Source organism: Marmota marmota, unplaced genomic scaffold (genome assembly GCF_001458135.2).
Source record: "Marmota marmota marmota unplaced genomic scaffold, marMar, whole genome shotgun sequence".
NCBI lineage: Eukaryota > Metazoa > Chordata > Mammalia > Rodentia > Sciuridae > Marmota > Marmota marmota.
In genome coordinates, this window is record NW_026000272.1 from 359,220 (window position 1) to 371,902 (window position 12,683).

A 12,683-nucleotide genomic window follows, 5' to 3' on the forward strand; every position below is an offset into this window, starting at 1 on the left:
GCGCCACCATGTTCAACAAGTGGGCTAACATGTGTCCCCAAAGGAGCTGATTATGTGAGTGTATGGATTTTGTGGGAATACGGAAGGATGAAGTGGCCTTGAAATGGATGTTTGGACTCTCAATGTCTGATGGGGCCATTTGAGGTGCACAGTTCTCTGAACTCATAATGGAAGTTATTAGAAAAATGTATTTCAAAGTTTGACTATGCCTGGGCCTTAGTACAATACATCCAATGAAAAAGCAAAGTCAGTCTGCAGTTCTTTGCTTTCTATGACCCCCCCTTTATCCCATAGTGCCATGCACACTGGCTGGGGCCCTGTCATCTGTTTATCCCAAATGCATATAGCTAAAATTTGACTCATTTGGCTCAATGTATAATAGGACCAGAGTAAATGGAAATTGGATTTTGGTACCTTGTTCCAAAAAACCTCAGAGTCTGAGCTGTCTTTTTTGGTGTTGTATCACAGGCACGCAGCCCAGTACCAAGTGGGCACCTGTGTGTCTGCCAGACTCATGGCTATGTATGTGTATATGCACACACCTGCACAGAGCCCCTGCTGCTCAACATCACCTACAGAAATTCTCATCTAAACTTCCATCTAGGAGCTCTGTTAGGCATCTGGTTTTGTTTGTACTATAATCAAAATATCCACTGATTCTCAGGGAAAGACAAGCAAACAGGAAGGCATATGACATCTATGGGGTAAGGACATTCCCCCACCCCAATCCAACTTCGGACCCTGCCAAGGTCATTATTGACCTCTGTTAGGAAGAGGTCTGAGGATGGGGCCATGATGGTCTTCTGCTCAGAAGCTTGCAGGATCCAATGACAGGGCTAACCAGGCTATGTTGGCCCAAGACTGGAGGCCTCGGCTCCTCAAAATCTCTGCTCTCCTTTGCTGCCTATGAAAAGCATAAATTACCCAACTCTTCAACACAGTTGGCAATACTTTAATGAATCCAGAGCTGCATGAGTTCAAATCCCAGCTCAGCTTCTTACCAACAGGATGCCCTCTGGAGAGTTATTTGAAGATCTGTGCCTGCTTCCTCATCTGGAAAGTGAATAGCCTCATAAGATCACTATAAGGAGTAAATGAGAAAATGCATGCAACACCCTCAACACAGTGCCAAAGAATGTGACCACACCATTAAAGACCACTATTACTATCATCAGAAATGTTACTTCCTCTGCAGCAGTCTACTTTACCCCACCTCCTTATTGGTCATCTTTAAATTTTTCCATTGCTTTATACCTCTGCTGGGTAAACAGCTTCCAGGCCTCAACAAGCCCATGCTGCCTAATGGGTATACTTTGTAAAGTATATACACAGAATGTGAAAAAGGAATAACACAGGGCTGGGGTTTAGCTCAGTGGTAGAGTGTGTGCTTAACATGCTCAAGGCCTGGGTTCCATCCCTAGCACACACAAAAGAATAAGACAGATTGAGACTTACAAATTTGGGTAGAAAGAGGTATGACCCCCCTTTCTTCCACCTCTTCAAAGAATAACACAATGAATGACCTAAATATGCTTTATTCAGTTCTTAATTAAAGCAAAAGATTAGATTTAATCATCCCTCAGCCATGTGAAGACACTGCTGAACTATTACAGAGGGGTGAGTGGTAACCCCCCTGAAGATGTGTTTCCATTCTAATCTCTGGAACCTGTGAATGTACCCTGATTCAGAGAAAGGGCCTTTGTGGAAGTAAAGATGATGAGGAGGTTATTCTGGTAGGCCCTAATCCAGTGACAAGACACAAAGAGAAGAGACACAGAGAGAAGAGGAGGATGCCAGGAGAAGATGAATACAGTGACCAGAATGAAGTGGCCATAAGTCTAGGAAAGCCTGGGGCCAGCAGAAGCTCAGAGAAGCAACAAAGGAGTCTCCCAAAGAGACTTTGGAGAGAGTCAGGTTAAAGAATATCAAGAGTAGCTCTGATCCAACAGACATTTATCTGAAGAAGATATACTTCTCAAGATGGCTCATGAGTACTTGAAACATTGTTCAACATCACTAATCATTAGGGAAGTAAAATCAAAACCCCAAGGAGAGACCACCTCACATCCATTAGGATGGCTATTATCCAAAAGTCAGTCAGCAGAAAATAATAAGTGTTGGTGAGGATATGGAGAAACTGGAACCCTCATGGCATGCTCATAGAATTTTCCTGGTATGTAAAGTGGTGTAACTGTTGTGGAAAACAATATGGCAATTACTCAAAAATTAAACATAGAATTACCATATGAGGCAACATTTTCACTTGTGGGTATAGACCCCCCAAAATGGAAAGCTGGCACTTGGAACACATATCTGTACATCCATGTTCATAGCAGCATTATTCACTATCAGACAAAAGGTGAAAGCAACCCAACCCAAATGTCTTTTGATGGATGATGAATGGTTAAACAAAAGTGGTGTATCTATACCATGGAATATTACTCATCCATAAAAAGGAATGAAGTTCTGATGCAGGCTACAATATGGATAAACTTTGAGAACATCACACTAAGTGAAATAAATAACCCAGGCACAAAAGAACAAATGCTGCCTGGTACCATTCATTTGAGGTACCCAGAGTAGGCAAATAGAGACTGACTGACAGTTGCCAGGGGCTGTGGGAGGGGGCATGGAATGACTATTAATGGGTATAGGGTTTCAATTTGCAGGATAAGAAGAGTTCCTAGCTGGATGGTAGTGAGGGTTGCACTATGATGGGAATGTATTTAAGCCACTGACATGTACACCTAAAAATGGTTAATGTACATTTTCAGCTATGTCTATTTTACTACATGTTTACATTGAAAAATAGCTCTAAAGTATTGAATATAGGACCCTCAAGGAGCAAAGTTCTAGGGGCTTATACATCAAAAGCTTCTATGAATCCATTAAAAATCAGGATGTGCACTCCCCATTTCCACTGGAACAGAGTCTTAGGCTAATAATGATTTAAGAAGAGAGATTCATCTTGTACTGGTGAAACTCAAGCTCCTTGCTCCACTTTTGGGCTGCTGATAGGATTTGATGAAGAGAGCAAGATAGCCCTGATAGTTCCAGGTCACTGACTCCTAGAGACAAAAGGGACAGTGTGTTTCAAACCAAACAAAGAGAGATGAGTGCCTCCACCTTTTAAAGGAGTGTAGTGCAGGAAGCAAGAACTTGGCCACCAGGAGCTCATCACTGTAATCCACAGGCAGGTAGTACCCACTTGGAGGAAGAAACAAGAACAGGATTCCAGGCAAAATATACTCCCCAAAAGGACTCAATTAGTAGAGTGTGGCCCTCCAAGAAAAGCAAAGTAACATTTCTCAGATCTCTGTTTGGAATCCTGGTATGGGAACTGAGTCTCAGATTATAAAGGAGGACTTCCTGTCTCCCATACCTGCTCGCTTCATGCTCAGTACCCTGGTGATACTGGGTTTAAGGATCTAATGAAAAGAGAGGGATTCTCCTGGTGCTGGTGCATGCTTTCATTATGGATAAGTTTCTTTGAGAAAGTATTGCAAAGCAGGAGCCCTGTGCAAACAAATGTAAGGTCTCCCCTTTCACAACTCCAAGATGTGATACAGGGGAGAAACCATGCAGATTAGGACCAGTGAGGCCAGCAGCTAGGTCTTTAGAGCTCTCAGGTGAGCCATTACTTCGCTGGTACAATCTGACTTGACTTTGACTTTCCCAGACCTCAGGGGTGTGTGTGTGTGTGTGTGTGTGTGTGTGTCTTTTAGTGCTTCCTATTCATGGTGTGGTTCCCTCATCCTTCAAGCTCAATTGCCCCCTCTGGAAAGCTCTGTCCCCCAGCACCTGTTGATGTTCTCATCCTGGGTTCAAGTGACAACTGAATGACCCTGTTGCTGCTGGTTAAGAGTCCTCTCCTCATCTGCCTACCTCAGAGCTTCTGTGGGGCTTAAGCAAGGTTAAAAGTGGAGGCTCATTCACAAGTCACTGACTACTAGCCACCATCAGGCAGATGCTGCATAAAAGACAACCTCAACCTTCAAGGAGGCCACCTTCTCATGTGGGAGACAGGAAGCTATAAAGAATTACAGAAGTATGTTTGAGCCTCAAGGAGGGTAAGACCAGACCACCATTATAGGATGCTGGGTCAGTAAAAGTAACCCCAAAGCTGAGTTGTAAGGCCCCCAAAGAATGAGTCAAACAAGATGGTGGCAAAGATCCAGCATATTCTGATACCTGACAAGTTGTGTCACGGCAAGTGTGAAGTAAGACTAGGAATAAAGTTGACAACATACAGGGGCTATGTGACCCTGAAGTTGTAGGCGGGGGTGTGGGTTATGATCAGATCACTCAGGCTGTACAGTGAAGAGATTTTAGCCAAGCCTAAGGGCCCCAGGCATGCCAAGTAGTGAAAATCATTAGAACATGTCAGAGAAAAGAACTTAGTATTGCCTGGAGACCTGCTAAATGTCAGACTCTTTTATATATGAGTATATTATTCCATTAAGATCCAAAAAGTAAGCTGGGCATGGTGGTGCATGCAATCCCAGTGGCTCGGGAGGCTGAGGCAGGAGGATTGTGAGTTCAAAGCCAGCCTCAGAAAAAGCAAGGCACTAAGCTACTCAGTGAGACCCTGTCTCTAAATAAAATATAAAACAGGGCTTTGGATGTGGTTCAGTGGTCGAGTGCCCATGAGTTCAATCCTCAGTACCAGAAAAAAAAAGGTTCAAAAAGTATCTAGTAAAGCAGACAGCATTGGTTTTACTCAACAGATGAGAAACTGAGGCTCAGAAATCAAGGGACTTGCCCAGGGTCACACAGTTGGCACAAAACCCAGATAAAACTTGTGTTCATCTCTTCTGTGTGAGGCTGCCACCCTGTGGACTGGGAAATAAGGTGTGTCAGTCAGCTTTCCATTACTCTAACAAAACATTTGAAATAATCAACTTAAAAAGAGGAATGGTTTATTTTGACTCACAGTTTTGGAAGTTTGATGTCAGTTTCTTGACCCTGTTGCTCTGGGCTTGTCGTGAGGCAGTCGGTACAGATGGCAGAAGTGTGTAGTGAAGGAGGCAGATTAGCAAAGAGATAGAGAAGAAGGGGCAGGGGCTCCATATCCTCTTCTACAGTACATCCACAATGATCTGACTTCCTTTCCTAAAGGTTCCACTACCTCCCAACAGTGATACAGGCTGGCAACCAAGACTTCAGCACAAGGGCTATGGAGGGAAACCTGGAAGCATTCGCAGGGATAAAATAGCAGGAGGCTTTTATGAACTTTACTTCACAGTTATGGGAAGCCTCTGAAGGGCACTGACTGATAAGAGCTGTTAACTGGAAGAATTCATCTGGTGGAGCAGGGTGGAATAGATAGGTGAGAGGTAGGAAACAGGAGGCTACTGGTTAGTTGTTTGACACAGGTTTACTAAGTCCCTATATGTGCCCCTCCCTATTCCATGGACTGGAGCATCAACAGTGAACAAAACAAAGATGTCTGCCCTCAGGGAGCCTGCCTTTTAGTGGCAGGGCAACAAAGAACAAAACAAATAAAACTGACAGTTGGTTACAAGGTAATAAGTACTATGGGGAAAAAAGTAGAGTAAGGTGAGGGAGTGTACTGAGGGTTGCAGCACTAAATAGGGTGCTCAGGGTAAGGGTGGTCTCACTGAGAAGAGAGCTGGGTGAAGACCTGGAGGAAGAAAAGATGTGGGCACAGAAGACAGAAGGGACAGTTGGGACAAAAGTTCAGTGCCTGGCATTTGACGCCCAACAACAAAACCAGCATTCTGGGTCTGAACTGAGCCAGGATAGAGGAAAAGAAGACCAATTGTGGGGATGATGGTTGCGGGGCACATCATGCCAGGTTTGCATATCGTGATGAGAACTATGACTGCGACTAGTTGGGAGGCTGAACATGAAGTCTTGAAACGCAGCAGGGGCAAAAAGAGAAAGAAAGGGCATTTCAGCGGCAGTGCTGTTTGAACTTGGAGGCTCAATATGTGGTAGGGGACAGGAAAAGTGTCAAATATAACTGAAAGCTTTTAAACCTGAATCACTGCTCAAGAGGCAGAAGTTCCACCTGTGGGGTGCTAATAAGCCCCAAGCCTTTGTCAGCCAATAAATTTATATTCTGTCCTCAACTTGCCTAAATTATTGTCCCACTGTTTGGAGGGGAAGCAATGAGCTAGTTAAGGAGGCACGGGTACAAATTCATTTCTGCCATACCCTTGCATGTGCTCTTTTTTAATTTTCCAAGCCTGCTACACATTTCCTACACTCCTGTGACTTTGTTCATGAGGGTGTCTTGACCTATGACGCTCCCCTCTGTCTACATTGTGAGGGTGGTTGCCAAACAGGATATTTTGAAGACCTCTCAGGCTTCTCACACTTGCTATTATCTTCTTCACTCCATTAACAGTATGTTCCCAAGGTCCTCCGCTCACTATCCTGGGCTGGTTTTACCCAGGTCAAAACTAAACTGATTCTTCCGTGAAGGCACACTTTTAAAGAAAAAAACTTTGGCTGAATTAGATTTTTAAGTCCCAGAGGTCTGACCCTTGACAACAAAGCTCAGCACGCCTCTTAACCTTTCCTAGTCTCAGCTGCCGGGTGAATACAGTTCCCATTCCCACTTGTAAGTTCACGTCTTTTCTGGCCCCTCTGATGTTGGGAGTCCCTCACTCAGTCCTAGGCAGACCAGAAACCCCCCGCCCCCGATCCGAACCGCCCCACTCAGCCCCTCGCCCTCCTGCTCGGTCCAGCTGCAGACACAAGACGGCCCCCCAAAGACAAGGTCATGACTCTTACCCGTCTGTCTGTAGGCGCTCTCTCAGCCTGCCTCCGCTTGTCCGTGGCCTACACCCACAGAGTTGCAGCTGCCGACCACCACTCTCTTTTCCTAGCCTGCATGAGCTGAGAATCAGCCGAGTTTCCTCCACCAACGGGATTGGTCCGGTTCGGCATAGGATCAGCCAATGGACGTTTGTAGCGTGATCTTGCCCAATGAGGATAAGTCTTAGTCGTCAGCACACCGCCCCTTGCCCTGATCCTGGGCCTTGCCGGGTTAGCCCCACCTACTCCGGCCCTAGGCCAATGGGAACCCGGGGCGCGCGCGCGCAGGACGGTGGGAACAGCGGGCACCTAATCTGTGTGTACGCCGTTGCTGTAACAACCAACAGTGGAGTTCTTTTGCAATGGTGAGTACTGGCCGCGCGGCCACTCCGCGCGTCCCCAGATTGAGCCCTTCCCAGGCCCTTGTCCCGCCAAGCCGCCTCTCCTGCGCCTTGCTTGGCTTTGGCGCACCCGTTCTTCCTTTGAGCTCTATCCCGGAAGGGTAGGGTAGAGACTAGAGCCGCCCGCCGCCCCTCTGGGCCTGCGCTTAGCTATTGTCCCCCAACCCCCCTCCACCCACAGCTGGCCTCTACACGGCCCTTGGGCTCCTCTGACCTTTCCGAAGTCCCTCGGTGACCCTCCATATGCAAAGAAGACTCAAGTTCCCCTTAGGCCCCAACTCCTTTCAGACCCTGGCTTCCTGGCCACCGGCTTTAGTTAAAGTTTTTCCATAGAACTGGCCAGGTGGTGTATTGTTCTGATTGTTAATCCATATTTTGCAATTTAAATACGGGGCACTCAGGAGGTGCTTCCAGCTTCTTGGAAAAGGAATGAAGGTACTGAATGGATTGGGTTTTATGGCATGATATTGACAGAATACATATCTTAATAATATTTGGGAAAATTTAGAAGTAATTGGAAAATTCAGAGTCTTCTTGGGAACCAGTACTGTAAGTGGGTGCATCACGAAAATCAGAGAGAGTTGAGCATCTCTAGTTGTTCACAGTCAATTCCTTGGCTAGCTGTTTTTCTGGATGATTTTTAAGATCAAGGTATCTCTTTGCTTCTAACTACACTACTAAACAAAAGAGAGGGGATGGGAGAAGATACAGACGAAATTATATTGTTATATTGTGTGCAAGTACAAATTTGTAACAATGAATCCCACCATTGTGTATAATATGGAGAAAAGAGGTCTCAAAAAAAAAAAGAAAAGAAAAAGAAAAAAAACCACGAAAGAAGGAGGGGGGGTAGAGGTTCATGAATAGATTCGTTGTTCTTTCCAGTAAAACTTCCTCTTTTTTGTTAAGCAGAGCTTTAAAATTGGTATAAAATATTTTTAAAATATACATGGGTGTCTGTAACTATCTTACACAAAATAGGTACTGTATCATACTCATGTGTTTGTATAATGTTTAAAGGCCTCCAATTTTAAGAAGACAAATATAGCGTCAAGTGCCCAGCGAAAAAGGATGAGTCCTAAGCCAGAGCTTACTGAAGACCAGAAGCAAGAAATTCGGGAAGCTTTTGATCTTTTTGATGCTGATGGAACTGGGACCATAGATGTTAAGGAACTAAAGGTAAGCTCTACATTTTTTTTCTACTCTACTGGCTTTCCTCCTCCTTGTCTTTTTCTTCTCACTACATCATCCCTTGGACCCTCTTCTCCCTGCAGAAATTAATGGGAGGATGTACTGTGTTTTTTTTCCCCTGCTTTTACTTACCTCAAGTGTTATTCAGTAAAGATGATTGCAAATATCAGTTAGATCTACGTTAATGTGTTCTTCAATCACTTTAATATTATTGTAGCAGTTATTTTTGCCTCTGCTTGGCTTCCATGTGCTTATTGAGATGATCCTGTTTTAATTATAGGTGGCAATGAGAGCCCTGGGCTTTGAACCTAAGAAAGAAGAAATCAAGAAAATGATAAGTGAAATTGACAAAGAAGGGACGGGAAAAATGAATTTCAGTGACTTTTTGACTGTGATGACTCAGAAAATGGTAAGTTAACTAAGATAATCAGCATGTTGTCCACCATAATGGCAGATACATTTAAATGTACATTTAAACATGACTTCACTGAAGAAAAGTCAGTCAGTAAAATCTGGAGAGTTTGCCTGATAAATGATAGTATTTTCAACTGAGAAGTTGGATGCTTGAGTTTTACTTGGTTTTTTTCTTTTTTTTTTTAATTTAATTGATTTTATTTTTTTAAATACACGACTATGGAACACATTACAATTCTTATTACACACAAACCACAATTTTTCATATCTGTATATAAATATGTTCACACCAATTCATGTCTTTATACATAAATTTGTTTTTTTTGCATTACAATTCTTATTACACTTATATACCACAATTTTTCATATGTCTGTTTACTTGGCTTATTTCAAGGTCACAAAGTTAAGAAATCATTTTACCCTCTGTAAAGTAGTAGAAGTTCAGCTGCTTTCATTTTTTGGCAATTATCCTTCTTTAGCTGATGGGATAATGACAAGAAGAAAACCTATAAGCCCCGACAGTTTTAAATACTTATCATTTTAACAAAACAAAACCCATATACTTTAACATTCAGAACCCTTCTCTCCAGTTTTTATTCTGGGCAACTCAGGCTAAGGGTACTTACTTCAGCACCTGTGCTTTCTGCTGCAGTGAGGATATGTTTTACCAGCACATCTAAGGTTGCACTCATCCATTCTCTAGTTTCTCAGGTGTCACCCTTTTAAATGATCCAAAGGGTCAAGAGAACATAAGCTATTCTCACTGGGCCAACATCTAAGGCCTTGTTCTTTCATTGACCACCTGGCTCCTTAATGTGGCTCATCTTCTCTCTGTTTGCCTGTATATAGGTTACCCTCTATTATCCTAGGTGTGTTTCCAAGGGCGCAGGTCTTACCTCTTTCTCTGCCAATTTTGTTTCTTTGAAATAATCTAGTCATGCCTACATTTTTCTTTGTGGACTAATATAGGAGATCAGAAGACTCAACATTTTGTAGCCACCTAGTAAAGCTCTCCCACATTCAAAGTAAGTTCCCAGATTGCTCTTATTAGGGGCTCTCTCCATTTATAGCTATTGGCAGGTACCTTTTGAAATATTTGGGCTTTAATAACTCTGCAATATAATGAGTAGAATAACCTCTCTTTCTTCCCTGCCTGTTCTTCCACCTCAGCAGTGTATTTTCCCTAATTTTAACTCTACCCACTGCTCCTTTAATTTAAAAATGAATCCTGTATCTCCTTAGTTTATATAAATAACCTTTTAGGTATAATCTTTTGTATTTTTAATAATTTTTTAGTTGTCAATGGACCTTTATTTTATTTATTTATATTCAGTGCTAAGAATCAAACCCAGTGCCTCACACATGCTAGGCAAGTGCTCTACTACTGAGCCACATCCCCAGCCCTATATTTTCTTTTTTTTAAAAAATATTTTTAGTTGTAGATGGACACAATATCTTTATTATATTCATTTATTTTTATGTGGTGCTTAGGATTGAACCCAGTGCCTCATATGTGCAAGATAAATGTTCCACCACTGAGCTACAGCCTCTGCCCCTATATTTCCTTTTTAACCTCTAGGTTTTTAGTAATTTTATTAGTCTTTTTCTATCCTGGCTTATATTTGCTCTCTGCAACCTAGGACCTATGTCATGAAGGCAATCATTGAGACCATAGGGTAAAGTGGGGAGAGGAGGGTAGAGGGGTTAAGGAATGAATCCAACAAGCAAGTTCTCTTGTAAGTTCCTCCTTGGCTTCAGAATTGGGGAAAGTTCTGAACAAGAGACAATTAGTGGCAGCTGGTGTAGATTTCTAGTGTTACTTGGTGCTGCACATTAAAAAGCCTGGCCTTGGTTTGCTGCAGAAGCCTACAGCTTCTACCTATGGTAACAGTACTTTAGGCCCCCAAAACAAGTCCTCATGTCTATTCCTCAAAGACTCTTGGCTTATTGCACCAAGCAGACAGCTCTTTCCACTGAATTCTGAAGCAGTTATGAACTAGATATGGGATAGGGCAGTAGATTAGGAGGCAATGTCACCTCAGATTGGAGAACATGGCTTGTCTAGCTTCCTATTGCCCCATATCTAGACTCATGTAATGCTGTTGGAAAAGACAGAGTGAGTGGGCTGCAGGACATGACCAGCTGTGGTAATTTCTTACTCATGTATTTTCTGTTCTACTTGTTAAGTCTGAGAAAGATACCAAAGAAGAAATCCTGAAAGCTTTCAAGCTCTTCGATGATGATGAAACTGGAAAGATATCATTCAAGAATCTGAAGCGCGTGGCCAAAGAGTTGGGTGAGAACCTGACTGATGAGGAGCTGCAGGTCTGTAATACCTGAGTGTAGAACTAAGAATTCCTACCTTTGAGCCCTCTAGCTTTTCTGGGTTCCATTTTATCTGGTGGGAGCACATCTTTGAAGGAAAGCTAGTGTCTTCTTGTCCCTCTACTGACAACTTAATTCTCCTTTGTGAATGTGACACACCTTATGAACCCTGCTTCCAGAAAAACACATATATGCTTTTTTTAATGTCTAGTTAAGGTGATCTTCAAGGTCCCCTCCAATTGATATGATTGACAATGTGTGACTTGATTTTCAAATAATTTATTAGGAATAATTTTAAGTATTTATCTATCATATCTGCTTAGGTAAACTGCAGTCATGCTTTCACATAACATTTTTAAAAGCCCATTGCTTAATCACCTTTTAGTTAATTAATTAATATAACCTGAATCCTTACTGTCATGCAGGAAATGATTGATGAAGCTGATCGAGATGGAGATGGAGAGGTCAATGAGCAGGAGTTCCTGCGCATCATGAAAAAGACCAGCCTCTATTAACTTCAGTGTCTTCTGTTCTACTGCAAGCACACGTGACTAGATTTAGTGCCTGCCATTGTGTGAAATCTGGCTTTTGAGAACACAACCCCCCACTATCCTGTATAACTTTCCTCATGACCTTGAGTCTATTTTAGATTTTTGGAAGAAGTCTTTGATATTAAAGTTCTTTGTAAAATGACCTACCAATTACTTTAATTCTCAAAAGCAGAATGAGAGCACATTAGAGTGGAGAAAAGGGGCTTAAAGTTTGACTACCTGCCATTTCACCTTGCATTGCTTCACTTTTGTCATGCATTTCCACATAGATGCAAACACAAAACAACTTCTTAGACAAGCACATGTTGTACTTATGTCACCACAAGCAGTGGTCATTCTGCAGTGGTTCTGATTGCTAGTTGAAACCTGTGTGTGGTTTTCTCTTTTATAAAATCCAGTGAACTCTTTCTCTGGCATTTGTATGTGTGTTAATGCTATTTATTTTGTCAGGAAAAATAAAACCTTTCTTAATTTGAGCTTTTGTTCTCTAAGGATGAGTTCTTTAGCCTTGATTTGCGAATTCATCTAGACACATGTGTTGAAGGTAGCATGGTACAGAGAAAACTCCTTACCAGCCTGTGGACAGGAAATGAAATAATGTTTTGCTGCTTTTCTGACTTGAAGTATTTCTTGCTTTGAGAATCTGTGGGTTTGCAAAAATAGCAAAATTTCCATTTCATCTAAGTCTTATGATGCCCTAAAATAGTTTTAGCGAAAATATAAAGCCAAAAAGGAGTCTCATGGGTAATTTGTGCTTTGATAAAATGGGGAGAGCCAGGCTATACCAACAATAGGTCACACTGGTGAATTCCTTTGCTTACAGTGTCTCATAGACTCTTGGAGTTGTGTTGGAAAGGAAAAGGACTTTGTCTAGCTGCTCTCCTGGTCCTATGTAGGATTATTTGCAAGAGAAGCATCCTGGTCCCCTGGAAATAGGGTTGTCTGATTGAGCTACAAGAGAACAGCTATATAAATTTGAATTTCAGATCATCAGTAAGTTACACATATTAAATAT

General features: G+C 42.4%; 2 protein-coding genes across 6 annotated transcripts in view; one reads left to right on the plus strand and one right to left on the minus strand.

The window, feature by feature from the left end:
* Positions 1–6,914, minus strand: part of Nsdhl (NAD(P) dependent steroid dehydrogenase-like) — a 27,900-nt gene extending 20,986 nt beyond the window's left edge. For 2 of the 4 annotated variants that reach the window (XM_015498000.2, XM_015497999.2), the window contains exon 1: positions 6,763–6,914. The gene's annotated coding sequence lies outside the window, so the exon portion shown is untranslated. Of the gene's footprint in view, positions 1–1,001; positions 1,023–4,933; positions 4,956–6,762 lie in introns of those variants that run through there. The other 2 variants (XM_048797046.1, XM_048797047.1) reach the window with 2 other exon arrangements.
* An 85-nt stretch (positions 6,915–6,999) lies between these two features.
* On the plus strand, positions 7,000–12,144 carry Cetn2 (centrin 2). 2 transcript variants are annotated; one of them, XM_015498002.2, is made up of 5 exons: positions 7,000–7,151; positions 8,208–8,366; positions 8,659–8,787; positions 10,980–11,117; positions 11,543–12,144. In XM_015498002.2, exons 1-5 carry the CDS (start codon positions 7,149–7,151, stop codon positions 11,630–11,632), a joined length of 519 nt encoding a protein of 172 aa, XP_015353488.1. In that variant the 5' UTR covers positions 7,000–7,148; the 3' UTR covers positions 11,633–12,144. The 2 variants fall into 2 exon arrangements, with proteins under 2 accessions (XP_015353488.1, XP_015353487.1); XM_015498001.2 differs by lacking the exon at positions 7,000–7,151 and adding an exon at positions 7,602–7,622.
* The last annotated feature ends 539 nt before the right edge of the window (positions 12,145–12,683 follow it).